Genomic DNA, 17245 nt, shown 5'->3' on the forward strand with positions numbered 1-17245 from the left:
GTGTTGGAGGAGAGCTTTGCACATACCATGGGCTGCGGAAAAGACAAATAATTGGATGTTAGAACAAATTAAACCAGAACTGTCACTAGAAGCTAAAATGATGAAACTGAGGTTATCATACTTTGGACACATAACGAGAAGACAGGATTCACTAGAAAAGACAATAATGCTGGGAAAAACAGAAGGGAGTAGAAAAAGAGGAAGGCCAAACGAGAGATGGATTGATTCCATAAAGGAAGTCAGAGACCTAAACTCACAAGATCTGAACAGGGTGGTTCACAACAGATGCTACTGGAGGTCGCTGATTCATAGGGGCGCCATAAATCGTAGTCGAAGGCACATAACAATAACAATTTAATTATTATTGCAGAGATAGGTTAGACTGAGAGACTGTGTTGGGTCCATGGTCACCCAGTGGGCTTTATGGTTGGGTGGGGATTTGAACCTGGATCTTAATCCAACACTGTAACCCACTGGTGTTGGGAGACATGACTGTATATCTTCAGACTATGTGTGAGGGTGGGGAGGGGGATACCAATTTGATTGGACCCTTGTGTTAAAAAAAGAAACACTTCCCTGCAAATAGAAGATTAGTACATCCGGGAATTCCTAATGTAGCTCATGATTCTGGGTTTCTGTCTGCAGGGGGCTTTTAATGGAAAGGGACGTTTGGAGATGTGATTTTGCCACACACCATGTGAAGGAGTTCACTCCATTTCTACCACTTCAGAACTGAACATACGAACAAAATCACAGTAGAAAACGTAAGACAGACTAAAATAGAAGGCTCAGCAAGTGCAGGATCTCAGGAAAAGGCAAGACTGAAAATCAAAAGTGCTAGAAAGTCATAAAGAAGGAAGATAGTGAGGTACAGAGGTGAAAACACTAACTCCCTTCCACCCTTTTGACTTCACAATCTAGCATCCCCACCACTACCACATTGCTGCTTCTTGATTATTATAATTATATCCTTACACCAACCCTATGAGATATGTCAGGCTGAGAGATTGTGTCTGGTCCAAGGTCACCCAGTGGGCTTCATGGCTGAGTGGAAATTTGAACCTGGATCTTAGTCCAACACTGTAATCCAGTGGTGTTGGGAGACAGGACTGTACATCTTCAGACGGGGGGGGGGAGATACCAATTTGACTGGACCTTTGCATTAAGACAGGAAATCAACACTCCCCTGTCTGCAGGGAGCTTTTTATAGAAAGGGATATTTGGAGATGTCATTTTGCCATGCAACATTTTTTAAATTAACAGAGACTAAAATTACAATTAGTTTGTGGGGGATCACACATTTTTTTGAGTTTATAAAGGGGGTCCCGTACTCATAAAGGTTGGGCACCACTGCTCTAGGATGCAGTTCATCAGGTCCTGGAGATTTGAACCCGTTCAAAGTAATCAGGTATTCCTTGACCATTTGTCTGTCAATCTGAAGCTGCAATCATGCACCTTCAACATGTACTTCATGTTTGCCAGGAGGGTCATAGGCCTTCTTCTGTGAGAAGACTGAGCCAAAGTAGCCACTTCTGCCTTTTCTTTGTCAATTGTTACCATTTTACCATCCTCACTGAGTAGCTGAACCACCTTTTCTTTTCTGTCTTTTACTATACCTGAAAAAAGCTTTTTTGTTGCTTTTAGCATCTCTTGCTCATCTCAACTTATTCTGAGCGTTAGCCTTCCTAACATTCCTGCAATATTGTGCTACCTGTCTGTACTCTAGCTTTGTGGCCTGGCCTTCCTTCTACTTCCTATGTGCATCATTTTTTGTTTTCAGGACATCTCTAAACTTTTTGTGAAGCCACATTTGGTTCTTCTGCTGTCTTCCATTATGGAATTGTTTGCAACTGTGCCTTTAGAATTTCTTTCTTTTTTTTAGAAACCCATCTTGGACTCCTTTACTCATTAGGATAGCTTGTCGTAGGACCTTATGATTATTCTGAGTTTTTAAAAACCAGCTTTTCTGAAGGCCAGAGTATGCATATGGCTACGCAGCTTTTGTTTTCTTTAAAATCAAGAGCACAAATATAACATGGACACTTTCCCCCAGAGTTCCTGTAACTGCCACTTCATCCACTAAGGCTGTAATCCAATACATGTTTGCTCAGGAGTAATTTCCAGTGGGTTCACTGGGACTTACTCCCAGGTAAGTGTGTACTGGATTGCAGCCTTAGTCATCATTGGTTAGAATCAGATCAAGGATAGCTGTTTCTCCAGTTCCTTCCTCCACATTCTGTTGAAGAAAGTTGCAAGCAATACAAGTCAGGAATTTCTTGGAGGAGCCATGTTTGGTAAAATTTGTCTTCCAATAGATATCAGGATAACTGAAGTCCCCCATTACTACTACATCACGCCTCCTCGAAACATTGGCAATTTTCTTTTCAAAAATTTCATCCTTGTCTTCTCCTTGATTGGATGGTTGGTAGCGAATGCCAATCACCATGTTCCTTTTGTTCCTTGCCCCATTAATTTTAATCCAGATGCTCTTGATGGGGCTACAAAGCTCATTCTCCTGTATTTCTGTACAGGTATACATATTTTTAACATACAGCATGACTCCACCTCTCATTCTATTCCTTCCACTCTTTTTGAACAAGTTATATCCTTCAATTGCTGCATTCCCGTCATGGGAGTCATCCCACCAAATTTCAGTTATACCTATCAAGTTGTATTTACCCTCCTGTTTTAGGGTCGCCATAAGTTGGGATCGACTTGAAGGCAGTCCGTTTCCATTTTTATTAAGAGTTCAAGTTCGTCCTGTTTGTTTCCCATACTCTGGGCATTAGTATACAGACATCGAAGACCATTTGATTTATGGTCAGGCTTCCTTCCTACATTTTTACAAGGCATGAAATAGTCTTAATTCTAGTATTAAACTGGTAAAGTTTTTATCATTGCATTTTCCTGGTTTTTGATAAGAAAATATATTAGAAGATTATATTCTATTAAACAGGTAAGTAGTTTTGTAATTATTACTTCTTAATATATTTGGTAGTTCTCAATTACAAGTGCACTTCCATTCACACCCTCAGCTCTACACTGTACTGAAACCTGTCCTAATGGTTACATAAAGCAGACTCAAGTGAATTTCACAGGGTTAGTGTCAACTTGCACAAAGTTTGGCCTATCCTAACAATATTTATTTTAAAGCAGTGACTGAATGGCATTTCATTTTAAACAGTTGAAAAAAAGTTTTATTGTGTGTATAGTTGCAAGGTGGGGTGGGTGGTTCCCATGAGTTTCTCAGATTTCCAAATGTGCCTAAGGGCCAAAAAGATTGGCAGCCCTTGCTCTAATCACTGCACCACACTGTCATGTTCCATAACTAAAGAAATAGGCACTGCACAGAGCATCCCCTAGATTGCTTCCTCTGCAAACACTGTAGTAATGGCAAAATCCTCAATTCAAAATGTAGCATGTACACCATATTATTTAGCTGGTATCTGTCCGCATAGGCTTTATTGGGGCAGGAAAACCTTAATAACTTTTGAATGGGTGTCCAGAACTGCTCCAAACCAATGAAAGCATGCCTTTCTCAACAAGCCTGTAAAAAGTATTAGAAAGAAATACACAAGATACCTGTATAAAAATTGGAGTAAAATGGATCAATGTGTCCATTTTCAGCACTATTTTAATGTGCTGAGTCTGTTTCAAATATGGCACATTCATCATCAGGTAGGTCACGTATGCCAAGTTTCAAGTCAAAGTGTCATTTTTATACACGATATAAGTTTTAGGCTTGTAATAACAGACCTCACCCTCTTTTGCTACTCACCTTACCTAAAGGGCACTCCTGTGCCCCTTTAATTTAGACAGCCAATGCAATATAGCGCACAGAAAGCTATAGTTGAGCCTCTGATTAATTTTAATCTCTTGCCGGAATCATTTGGCGGCCTTGGGCATTCGCAAGCCTCAGTCCCTTCCCTGTAAAATGGCAAGATAACCTATCTCACGAAGGTTTGATGGAGCAGTGTAGGAAGGTGGAATACAGTAGGTGCGTAAATTGTGATGAAGTTGTGGGCATAATCCTCAGTATGCACCCTGTGAGGCGAGAACGAATGAAGGAAACGAGCGGTAGCCGGGAGAGCTTTTCAGCCGGCGCGGTAAGATTGGCTGGAGGGCAAAATAAACGTTAAGGAAACCACCACTAAGCACTAAGCTGGGGCACTGTCCGAGGGGACGAGGTGGCGGCCCTTAGGGTCGCCTCAACGCCAAATTCCGGCAACGCGCTGCCGCGTCTGTAGCCTCTCCTACTTCTACACCTCCAACTTCGCCTCCTCCTATCCCTTCAGCTGGTCCTGCCGTGACGCCTCCATTGTGTGCGCAGCCGCAGCGCCTCCCGGCGACTGTTGTATCCGGCCGGCGCCTTTTTCTCCTCCTCCCTTCCCCCCCTTCCCCGCAGAAACTGCCGTTGCCGCCGCCGTTGTGGCCTCACCTTCCTTCTCTCGCAGCAGGCGGTGGCCCGAACAGTCTTCTCTCGCCCCCTCCCTCGCCTTTCACTCTATGACGCGATGGCAACGGCCAACTTCGGCAAGATCCAGATAGGGATCTATGTGGAGATCAAGCGCAGCGATGGTGAGCCGGGGGGGCACAGAGAGAGACAGAGAGAGAGAGACAGAGAGAGAGAGAGAGACGGGAATAGATGGATGGATGAATTGGGAGGCGAGTGTGGGATGGAGATATGGCTCCAGCAGGCTCCTGCTCTTCCGCCGCCGCCTCCTGCCGCCTGCTCGGCTGCCGCCCTTCTCCTCAGTGAGGGGGGAGGGGCCGCGCGGGGGCCCATTGTGCGCGCGGGGGCCCGCGCAGGGCTCCAGCCGTCTGTCCGTCCGGGTGTGCCGGCTGCGGGCCTGTGGCGTCGGCCGCTGTCGTTAAGGAGGTTCTTGTGTCGCTTCCTGTGATAGCGGGGCTTGAAGGGGGAAGGAGCAGACTTGTGAGCGACACGGGGCGGCAGGCATGCACCGTCGCCACTGGAGACGGCAGGCAGGCATGGTGGGATGCTGCTGCAATGCTATGGAGAAGGGCGGGCGGACGGGCGAGGAGGAGGAGGAATTAAAAGGGTGTGTGTGAGGAGGCGGGAGGGGAAGGCGTAGGGAGTCGTGGGGTGCGTGGGGGGGCGCCTCAAACGGTTGAGGGAGTGACAAGAGGGCGGACGGGAACTTGGTAGGGAAGGGTGTGACCACCCCACCACCCCAAAGCGTGTGTGTGGTGGTGTGGCGTGAATGGTATGGATGGGAGATGAAGGAAGGGTGGGGTGTGCGGGAAGAGTCGTCCCTGGTGTAGGGCAAGGGATGGGGTGGTGAGGTGGGACAGCTGGTTGCTAATGTGTACCACAGGAAAGGTGAGGCTTTGGTTTGGAGAGTGATTGGCTTAATCGTTTATAGGAGGAGGAGAGTGGAGTCTCTCCCTCCTCAGTAAATGCACGAAGCAAATCTGGCGTGTAGCCTTTTCTCACGAGAAGCATGGTTCAGAAATCCACAACGTGTTAGTATATTTACAATGAACGGCTAAATGCAGTGACGCCAAGTAACCCCCCCCCCCAGTATTCGACAAAAATCTTGCCATGGCGTGTTAAAGAGAATCAACCCCCTCCCGTTTTTGACACCCGGATGTTTGTATTCTCTCTCTCCCCCCCCCCCGCAAGGATAAGGTTCCTGTGTTGATTAAGTGTTTCCCATTTTTTGCCCTGTGTTTCCTGGCAGCGGCATGTGCGGTGCTTTCTATAGATGCAGATGAAATTGGTAGGCGTGTGAAGCTTGGGAGTGATTTCCCTTGGATAGTATGAATACAAGGTATTGGAAGGCTGTCAGCAGAGTGAATCGATGGGCCCATCTCTGTTGCTCAGTTAGTGGGGGTGATGTCTGTTCGTAGCTGGCCTTGATGGTGGGGTGGGGTCAGCTTGGGATTCTTTCTGGAAAGCTACTAATCCAGCAGTGCTGAATAATCGGGGTAATGGAGGAGGACATCAGATGTATTTTGTGGTGGCACATAGTATTTTTAACTGTGCTTTTCCTTTCAGCTCTTCTAATTGTGCTCTAAGGACTATGTTTTTATTGTAGCGTTACAGCTGCTAGTGCTCATATAATGAAATTAAATGTGAGAGAGGGTGTGAGATGAGGCTGCTGATTATTCAATTGTGTAATTTAAGCAGAGGTAAAAATTCTTATTTTTGTCCCAGCTTCAAAGTGACCCATTGGGTGTGTGTGAGTTTGGGTATTCCTGTTTGCCACAGATGATACAAGTGGGTGACTGAAATAGGCAGAATAGAATAGTGGTCCGACTGAGCAGAAATAGTTTCGATACTGGAATGATTGCATTTTGTTCTTCAGATCCCCATCCCTTTTCTATTGGTTCTAAGGAGAAAAACTCACGCCTTGCTTGCTTCAGCTAGTGGAAGAAGGGAGAGAACCTGACTGCTATATTCCTGTTTGGAGAGACTCTTTGCTATTCGGCCTTCCCCAATCTGTTACCTTCCAAATGTTTTGGTCTGCAACTCCATTAACCCCAGCCTGCTGACTGGAACTAGAGGGAGTTGTAGTCCAAAACATTTGGAAGGCACCAGGTTGGGAAAGACTAGTGTAAGTCTTCAAATAATTTAAAATATGTATAAAATAATTCAAGACATTTGTTTCTGATCTACATACTTGCCATAGCACCAAGTGCTTTTAAAAGACTCTGTTTCAAAAGAAGGCAGGGTGACTGTTGTTGAAAGAAGACAACTATAAAAGCTAGAAAATAACTTAATAATTCTTGACATTCTGGCCAAAGTAGGTTCCCTTCCCCTCCCAATTCTTTAACAAAACATATGAATTGGATGTCTTCAAAACAGTCAGATACTTAATATTTAAATTCTAAGGAGTAATATTAAATAAAAAAATGTAGGGTTGCTACCTGTGTGAAAACTAGTTTGATTCTTCCACTGTGTGATTAGCCTTTAAAAATAAGATAAAATAGGGAGCTCTTTTTCCCCTGATCTTTAGAACTGCCATTATTTCCCTGATTTTTAGAACTGCCATTATCAAATAAGAACTACTTCTATGAAACCTTGGATCTAGTCCTTTTATTTTTTAAATAGTGTTTCTTGGCAGGACAATTTGCTGTGGATTTCTACAGGTGCATGTGGCTTTCCATAGGTCTATGTGGGTTTAGTATAACACTATTTCTCTGATATAAGGGGGGAAATGTGATGTTCCTATATTAATGTATATATGGTAAGTGTTGTTGCTTTAGAAGATACATGGTAAGTGGAGTGAAAGAGGGGGAGTGAATGGGCAGTAGAATGCGAGATGATTGGCTGAGTGTTTAAAATGGCTGAATGTATAAAAGGAAGAGTGAGAGTGGAATAGGGGGGAGAAGAGAAAGAGTGGATTGCTTGGTGGGGTTTGAGAGAGTTGTTTGTCAGGAGAGAGTGAAGAAGGAGGGAGGTGGAGTTCGGATTAGTATTGAGTAAAACCATATGCTTATGTGCCTTAAGAAGAAATCCTGTTAATCGTGTTAGCTTTGTTATCTGTAATAAATACTTAATTTGGTTTACCAAAGGCCTGATCCTTGGCTGGGGTTTCACAGACCAGAAGGGAGGGTAAGGTAATGACCAAGGCTGAAGGGGAACTGTAACAAATGGTGGCAGCGGTGAAGAGAATAACAATACCAGTATTCAGAGTCTCTGGGAATACTAGTATTGGGACGTTACTGGTGGTTGCCTAGCAGGGGGATCTGTTGAGATCTGTGCTAGAGCGGATAGGTAAACCATAAGAGAGTGCGGTCCGGACTGGTGGAGTCCCTGGTGGTGCCTAGAGTCAGGCAGTAACCACGCGCAGGTAGGAACCTGACAGGGAGAGCCAGGGAAGGACGCATCACATGTGGGAACTCTACTTCTCCTTTTCACCTTCTTCAGGTGAGGCTGTTGATGTGCTGAACCGTTGCCTAACCGCGATAATGGACTGGATGAGAGCTAATAAACTGAAACTTAATCCAGACAAGACTGAGACACTGTTGGTGAGCTCTTTACCTGCCCAGATGGTGGATGTTCATCCTGTTCTAGATGGGGTTACACTCCCCTTGAAGGAACAGGTTCGTAGCTTGGGGGTCCTTTTTGACCCTTCCTTGTCGCTTGAGGCTCAAGTGGCCTCGGTGGCACGGAATGCGTTTTACCATCTTCGCTTAGTAGCCCAACTACGCCCCTATCTGGACAGTGACGATCTCGCCTCAGTTGTTCACGCTCTGGTAACCCTAGACTGGACTACTGTAATGCGCTCTACGTAGGGCTGCCCTTGAAGACCGTTCGGAAACTTTAGGTAGTGCAAAATGCGGCAGCCAGGTTGTTAACGAGGACCCCCTGGTCTGCGCATATAACACCTGTCCTGGCCCGCCTGCACTGGCTGCCTATTTGTTTCCGAGCCAGATTCAAGGTGCTGGTTTTGACCTATAAAGCCTTACACGGTGTGGGACCACAATACCTTGTGGAACGCCTCTCCCGCTATGAACCTACCCGTTCACTTCGTTCAATATCCAAGGCCCTCCTCCGGGTACCAACTCATCAGGATGCCCGGAGGATTGTTATTAGATCTAGGGCCTTTTCTGTAGTGGCCCCCAAACTGTGGAACAGCCTACCTGTGGAGATACGCCTGGCGCCTTCGGTACTTTCTTTTAGGCGCCAGGTTAAGACCTGGCTATACTCCCAGGCATTTTAATGTTCAATGTGTTTCATTTAATTTTTTTTTTCCGTTTAACTTGTTGCTGATTTTATTGTAATTTTATTGTAATATTGTATTTTAATCTTGTTTTGTTCACCGCCCAGAGAGCTAGTCGCTATGGGCGGTTTAAAAATGAAATAAATAAATAAATAAATAAATATAGGAAAGTTGGGTAATTTAACTATTTACAGAGGAAAATACAGGTATGTTGCTGTTAGAACTGTGACGTGTAATTTTTCTGGCATTTTTATTCAATATCTATGTAAAACTAGAGAATGGCATAATATATAAATATATAGTATTCATAATTTGGTCATAAAATCCTAACAGTACACAAAATATTTACAAGTGAAAACCAGTTTTGTGTTCTAGTTTTTATATATTGCTTCTTGTAAAAAGAAAAAAGATCATCAGGAAAGCTATGTAGGGCACAGGCGTTGTGAAAGCTGACTATTTAAAATTATTTAAAGACCTGAGTAACAGTTGCTGGGATAATGTTATATATGAATGAATGGATATAGGGTACTAAAAGGAGGTACATGGAGTGAAATTAATATTTATATAATAAAATATGCTATTACTTGCAACTGGTGTAACCTAGCACTACGGGCAAGACAGAAGCAAGACCAGCATTTATTTATTTAAACAACTTATATGCCGCCCTGCAAATTATATAACTCTCAGGGTGGCTAGCTACTAATAAAGCAAATGTAAAGAAAAATAACAATACAATACTGAGTTAAACCTGGTGAAAAAATGAAAGAGCAAAGTGGTCTGCTAAACCCATCATAAGTGACGTGCTTGAACCCATCATAAGTGACGTGCAAATAAGAAAGTATGTTACCTGGTGCCAAAAAGGCATCATGTTTGGTGCCAGGGGAGCCTTCCTGGGGAGGACATTCTGGCCTGTGGGGCATGACAACTGAAAAGGCTGTCCAGTTACTACCCATCTAATTATCAGAAGGTGAAGAGACTATAAGGAGTGGTTTTGAAGTGTAATCATGTATAACACTGAGGCAGATTCATGTGGGAGGAGATATTCTTCTATGCCACTGGCCAATTTTTCTTGCTGCCTCCATGTAATGACATATGTTTCCAAAAGGGTGCTTGTTACATTACAGGAATGCAGTTTGCCAGTCATTTTCATCTGCAGTAGGTGAGTAGCAAGTGTCTCCCACAACCTCCTAGAAGCCACTGGAAGAGCATTTTATATGTTAGGGACTATAGAGCAGTCACTTGCTGATGTCTCCAGCCTTCTGGTCTTACGACATGAAGGAAAAAGACTCTGGTTAAGCTATACCTTACATGCAGATGTGTGCCATCTTTTCTGATGGTTCTTCTTCATAGGAAAAGCTGTTGCTTTGGAATCCTGAGGGGAGGGATGCATAACCCATTGGGTTGTATTTAGCTAAAGTAATGTCCATCACTTTCAGTGGGTCTACTCTGAGTGGGACAAGCATTGAATACAGCCCATTGTTTCCTTGGCAAATTACTTTCCAAAGTAGTTTCCCTCCCACTCCAGTGTTCCACATTAATGTTTACCTATATTTGAAACTCTGGAGGGAAATGTGACTTCAGAGAATTTGGAGTAGAGAAATGATGGGCAGGGAAAGGTTAAGCACCAACCCCACCCCCTCTCCAATTCTGATCACTCTCTGGATGAGACTTTTCCTGTTTAAAAAGGGGGTCTAGCATCCAGCATGTATCTGCATAATATCTAGTTTGTCCTGATAGAGGGAGAATGCCATCAGCATAGATAACGGGGTATATTCCCTGTATTTTTCCATCTCCTCACTTGGGGGTTCCTCAGCCTCTCAGCTATGATGCCAAGTTTAGTTAGATACCTGAGCATGTCTGCATCATGGATGCCATCAGGGTGGTGCAGCCCACCTTGCTTTTATGCAAAAGTATCATCAGGTAATTTTATCCTATCTTTTAAGTTCCTGAAAGACCAGTGGCAATACCTGTGAGAAGGCCTGATTAACAAGCCTCTTGAGTAGAAAGCGGTACTTTTGATTGTGGTTAAATATGTAATTTAAGAACTAAAGGGAGAAAGTTGGCCCAGCTCAGTTAAGGATTGGCCATGCAGTCCATATCCATCAGTATTGAGGAGGGAGGCCACACCCATGTCAGCATGCTGGAGTGTCCATGATTCTCAAGTGCTTGACAAGCTTTTCTGCATACACAGTTACAAATTTAGTTTATTTAACAAAATTTATATACTGCTTAATAAAAAGAACCCTAAGTGGTTAACATAAAGTGCTTAATGCTTAAGAAGCATTAGCTTCTTTCACATGTGAAATGAGTGAGGCATCATGCAATTACTGGGAGCAGAACTACTGACTCCACATCTGGCACTGGACATGATGCTAGTCCCACTCACACATAGACTTTACTTGTGTAAGCAGTAAGTGCCAGTGCATGGATGCCTGGGGACAGGGTCATCAGCATGGCTACATTCCCTATTATCATGTGGTGCCCGCATGATATGAGTTGTGAGTAGAGATGGGATTTGTTGGCTGGTGCCTGTTTGAAAGCATTCCGTCAACTTACAGGCTGGCATTGATTTGAGTTAATTCTGTGTCCACTAGCCACTGCTTTTACCAATCTGTGTTTTTGTCACTTGGAAAAAATATCGCTATTAATATTGATGTTTTTAAAGGAAATAATATTCTGAAGAAAATATTGATATTTTAAAAGAAATATCAATAAATTATCATTACAATCAATGTTTTCGAGGCAGATTTTTTTTTTAAAAAAGTCTGTTTTCAGAAATAGCCATGGAAATTCGCTACATTAAAATCCGATCCTCAGTGATTGAGAATAAACAAATTATTGGAAAATTCACTACCAATCCGAATTGGGTGGAATTCTAGCACATCCCTAGCTGTGACTAAGATGAATTCCTTTAATTTCAGTGAAAACTAGTTATCTGCATAGATGCTCCTTTGCTTTTTCTGTTCAGCTACTCTTACTTTTTGCAGCTTGTTGTGCAATAAAAATCTGGTCAGAAATCCTTGTACATCAAGAACCATAGTAAGTGCACTCTGTTTTGTTTGCTGAATTTAAACCCCTGTACTTCCATTTCTTTGTCTACTCCCCTCTCAATTTGAAAGCTAAGCCTTTTAAAATTTTAATACTTTTATACTTTGTAGAATTGCAAAGGGGGGGGAGCAGGGAAGTAACATAATGTGTAGTTAGAAAATGGCAAAAATGCTTGCTTATTTATTTATTTATTTAATTTATATCCCACCCTTCCTGCCAGCAGGAGCCCAGGGTGGCAAGCAAAAGCATTAAAAACTTTAAAACATCATAAAAACGAACTTTAAAACAAAACATCTTTAAAAACGTTTCTTAAAAACAGCTTTCAAAACATCTTCTAAGATTCAAAACATTTTAAAAAAGAAGGTTTAAGAACATATTAAAAAGCAATTCCAACAAAGACGCAGACTGGGATAGGTCTCAACTTAAAAGGCTTGTTGAAAGAGGAAGGTTTTCAATAGGCGCTGAAAAGATAATAGAGATGGCGCAGATGATAACAGAGATGGAGAAACTACTTCTGAGTAGACATTTATTGGACTGCACTGTGAGAGATGAAAAAGTAGTGGGGAACTCTTAAGAGAATGACAAAACCCATACCAGATAGCACACAGTTATTGAGATTTTAGCCATGCATCCTGTTCATGTTTACTCAGATGTATGGCCCATTTAGTTCAGTAGGCCCATATAGTCCTTGGGAAGTGTGTTTAGAATGGCAGCTGAAGGAGAGGGGGAAAGGGGAATTTAGGTGCTGAAAACTGTTTTAAACTTAGGCTGCAATCCTGTAGCCACTTACCCCAGGAGTAAATCCTATTGAATTCAATGGAGTGTACTTTTGAGTAGTCATTTGAAGAATTGCACTGTAATTCTGTAATTTTAGCATGTCTGAAGTGCTGTATGCTATGTACTTCTGAGACATAGCTACATGAAAAAGTTAATTAAGGTGTTCAGTCCCTTGCATCTTCAACTAAATAGGTCTCTGGTAGCAGGGCTTCAAAAGAACGCTGCCTGAGATTCTGGTGTGTCACTGTTAATCCATGTAGGTAACACTGGGATAGACTGACCAGCGGTCTGATTCAATTTAGTGTTAGGCAGTGACATACATTGATACGACGAGGAAGCTTTGCCCCAGTGCAATTAGGTGAGATGGGATGTAGCTATTAGCTTTTTAAGGTCAGGAGATTGCTTGTTTTCCCCTTCCTGTAAAGGAGAAAGTAACAACCTTGTATCCTTCTTCCAGAATACTCTTTGTATTAAACAATGATGCTACATTCTGGAAGGTGTGCCATAGAGTTTCTTGCTTCCCTAAAATATCAAGCTCTAAAGCTTGCAGGAAGAAACAGACCAGCATTCAATTTCCAGAATGCAATTTTTGTTGATACAGGTTCTGAACATTGAACTGGACTGTTGCTTTCTTTCTAGGTTCAGATTTATCATCTTGCAGTCCTACACACTGAATTCTGAGAGGGAGAATCCTACCTGCAGTCTAATGTACCCAGATGTAAGGCATTATTAGTACTGTGATGTGTTCTCTAGAAAAGGAATTTGGGGAGGAAAAGGAATTTGGAAAGTTCAATTTGGAAAGTTAAATTAAAGAATAATAGGATTAGATGATTAACCACTGAAGTCTTATTTGTGCGTTTGTGGGCATAGATTTTACTTCTGATGAGGGAGCAGTGGAAGGTATAGATCACCATGCTGATATGTAATTAAACAGTGTGTTAGATTAAAATGTGATATAAAAACCGTGCACATATTATGACTTGCTTTAGAGCAGTGAGGTGTGTTTTTTACTTTATGTCCTTGGTGACTGAATCATACAATGTGTAATCTTACAAAGTAAAACTAGAACAGTCTTTGTGGTTGTTGTAATAATGATCACGGTAATATGTATAGCTTGATGTGGGCAGCAAAACTGTAAGAGGAACAAGTCTATAGAGTTGCGTTAATCCTTAGCGGGTTGGGGTAAGGACATTTCACAAACATTGTCATGGTCTACATCTGTGAAAAGTGCCCCTCCAGTTTTGGTGATCTTTCAGTGGTGTACATTTGTCTTGATTTCCTTCTATGGTGGATGCTGCAGAGAGAAAGCACATCTCCCTGACACCCTGACACCTTCACGCACCTTATGAGCCCCTGTACCTGGCACTGAAGAAGTTGTAGCGGCAATTTTTTGTGAGTCTCTTTGCAGCCTTGATCACCTGCAGTTTTGGTATCATTTTTTTTTTTGTCCAAAAGATTGCCTTTGATCTAAACTATCTTTATTCTCCTTTGGTGATGTTATCATGTATCCAGATCTGATTGGCTGCAAGGCATCACTGCTACTAGAAAGAGAGTTATATTCATACAAAAAGTTGCTAAAGCTGCAGCTGATGGGGCTGTGAACATCAGTGAACCAGCATAAAAAATAAACTTTGTGTCGTGGGGGTTTTGGAAAATATTCTGGGGGCTCTGGAGGTTTCCTTTTCACATAGAAAATGTGCACTGGGGAAAGCTCAACATTACTGCAAATGTTTGAAGTGTCAACGGGAAGAAGGGAAAAGAACTGTTCATGTAGGTGAGACATGAATAAAGTATGCAGATAGGAAATTGCAGGAAGGATGAATTGGCCATAGTACAAGAATACCCCGCTATATGGACCTTCACTTTACAGACACTCGTGAGTATGGACATATTTACAGTAGCACCATTCACCTGTTTACGTACGCTTGCTTTGGAAGAACGGACACTTAACGGCATGACGTCACCACCCGATTAGTTTCCAACTACAGGCGTACCCCGCTTAACGTTGCTTCACTTAACGTCGCCTTGCTATAACGTACATGCTCCATATGCCTGTATTTCTCCAGAAACGCAGTGCAGCAGCAGAGGCTTTCGCGCGTGGGGGTGGAAATAGACCAATCACGCCACCGCAAATCAGCTGGGAGGCACGATCGCGATTAGCTGAGAGGCGCGGCAGTGCAGCAGCAGAGGCCTTAGCACAGGGCTTTGAGGCTCCGCATGAAGGAGAGGTAAAAAAAGTTTTAAAAGGTAGTGCTTCACTTTAAGGACATTTTCGGTTTACGTACTCGCTCTGGTCCCATTGAGTACGCTAATGCGAGGTATTACTGTACAAACTTTTTCTTAAAATAAGGCCTACTGTGTTTATTTTAGTTATAAATGCGTTATTTGCATCAGTTATGCCCGTATATGCTGATTGCAGTGCAGTATATGCATTGATAAGTGAAAAAGGGTAGTGCTTCACTTTAAGTACATTTTCGGTTTACGTACTCACTCTGGACCCATTGTGTACCTTAATGCGGGGTATTCCTGTATAAGAAAACATTCTGTAAATAACAGCATCTCAGTGCAACCTTTTTATTGAAGGACAGATTAAAAAAAAAAAGACCTGCTAAGTATTTAGGATTCACGCTGCATCATTTTTAATATAATGGGTAGCATGTCTACCTTTTACCAATTTGTTCGATTTAAGGCTCTGTGATACAGTGTGTGTTAATTATATTCTTTTATGAAACTTTGGTGAAATATCCAGTTAGAAATTATTTCAAATCTACTACTAGGTAATGTTCCGATGCTGTCTTGAGGGATGTTGGAACCAATCATGAGAGAGTGTTTGATAAGCTGGGTGTATTGGTGGAGGGCGCATTCTTCCAACGATGAGTGCCGTGTGCAAATGGGTGACACAGACAGTCAGTTATTCGCTGGTTTTCTTCAGGAATGGGACATACTCACTACCCGTTGTTCCTGTGATGGTTAAATGAACTTGTTTATTGAAACAGTGCCAGTAAACTGAATGAGTTTATTGTTAAGTATATTAAGTATAATAGGAAGCATTGGCATATACTTAATCTGAAGGGGGCGTTGGGCACAAAAAGATTTTGCAAAGGCGTGTTTGGTTGAAAAAGGTTGGGTAACGCTGCGTTGGAAGAATGTGCACTCCACCAATACACCCAGCTTATCAAACACTCTCTTGTGATTGGTTTCAACATCCCTCAAGACAGCATCAGAACATTACCTAGTGCAGGGGCGTGGCTAATATCCCCATTCCTTGATATGACACTGGCCGCTATTCAGAATTTCTTCTAAAGAGCACACACTATTTATAGTGTTATTTCCATGAATTGAGACTATTAAATACATTCTAACTGGTGACAAAACAGTTTAAAAATTAATGATTTGTGTATTAAATAAAATTAAACTTAAATACTTCAACTGTTGCATCAGACCGCCAAATGTCAACGCCCCCCTAATGAACCCAAATGCCCCCCTAAAGTTTATAGTCACACCAACGCCCCCCTGAAAGGCTGTAGCCCCCCAGGGGGGCGCTACCTCCCATGTTGGGCATCGCTGATTTAGATAAAGATAACATATTCAGGGTGTTAAGGAACTCATTGCATCTTTTTGGATGGGCTATGTTGCTTCTCTCATGACAAAAGTAATCCTAAGTAGTTAGAAGAAAATTATCAGTTGAATCTAAAAGCACTTGACTTAAAACCTTTTGCTGTCCCTTCCATGCCTTTTTGTATCCCAAAAGTTACTATCTGGAAAGGGTGGCTTCCCGCTGTTTAAGTATGATGTACTAAATTCTATCATTGTGTTATTGGTAGAAGATAACTTCATCTCTATAATTGATCTGAGCAGTTGAAGAAGCTGCGTTCATTAGTTCTATTTTACAAAAGAGCCAAGCCATGTAAAAACATTTAGTTCAAATGTATACTGAATAGAGAATCTTGAGAAAGTCAGGAAAAGCAATTGAAACTGGAAAGAAGAAAGTGATCCTGGCTCCCTCTTCTTTTCTAAATAAACCTATAAACACACAGATATGAGGAGAAACACCCAAAAAGAGAGAGAATTGCATACATTGTAAATAAGGGATTAATTCTTGATTGTCTGCTTTGGGTGTTGCCTTAATGTGTTGTGCCACTTAAACAAGGCTGGGTGTGATCAGTTAGTACTTGAAGTAGGGAAAGGGAGTAAATTACCAACACTATTTTATATGCAAACTACACCAGTTGTTATTAGTTCTGTAGTAGATGTTGGATGACAGTTTGTTTTAGTAAGGTAGAGTCATACTTTTAGAAAGATAACCACTTTCTGTAGCCACTTTTTGTGCAAATTTGGCCAAATTTCATTGTAGATGGGCAAAATAATTGTATTGTATTCATTTTCTTGAAGGGTTGCCATACTTGTGGTTAAATCCCTTTACTTATGGTTAAATCCTGTGACAGCTGATTTTACTGAATGATTAGAAGGTTTAGAATTCATTTAGTATGAGAAGTTTTTGTCATTGTTTTCCTTCATGACATTTCTCTTGATTTTTCTCCTATCATCTTTTTTCAAACATTGAACCAGGACCAAGAGCTCTGTTGCACTTGGGTATATTTGCAAATTGTCACCTGCCTGGTTGCCATTGGTGAGTAAGAACCACCTTCAAACAACCAGGCAACAAAGCTTTTGTAAACTGGAAAAGTTGTTTTTCCGATTCCCTTTTAGGTAATCAATATTGCATTGCA

General features: G+C 42.1%; 1 protein-coding gene across 5 annotated transcripts in view; it reads left to right on the forward strand.

The window, feature by feature from the left end:
- The first annotated feature begins 4277 nt into the window (after positions 1–4277).
- The window catches only part of KIF2A (kinesin family member 2A), a 97388-nt gene continuing 84420 nt past the window's right edge, over positions 4278–17245 (forward strand). For 3 of the 5 annotated variants that reach the window (XM_061618997.1, XM_061618982.1, XM_061618991.1), the window contains exon 1: positions 4278–4578. Coding sequence is in view for 2 of the 5 variants with exons in the window: in XM_061618982.1 (XP_061474966.1) it covers positions 4515–4578 (64 nt within the window). In the remaining 3 variants the exon portion in view is untranslated. Of the gene's footprint in view, positions 4579–4971; positions 4993–17245 lie in introns of those variants that run through there. The other 2 variants (XM_061619012.1, XM_061619006.1) reach the window with 2 other exon arrangements.

This window comes from Rhineura floridana, chromosome 1 (assembly GCF_030035675.1).
Source record: "Rhineura floridana isolate rRhiFlo1 chromosome 1, rRhiFlo1.hap2, whole genome shotgun sequence".
Classification (NCBI taxonomy): Eukaryota; Metazoa; Chordata; class Lepidosauria; order Squamata; family Rhineuridae; genus Rhineura; species Rhineura floridana.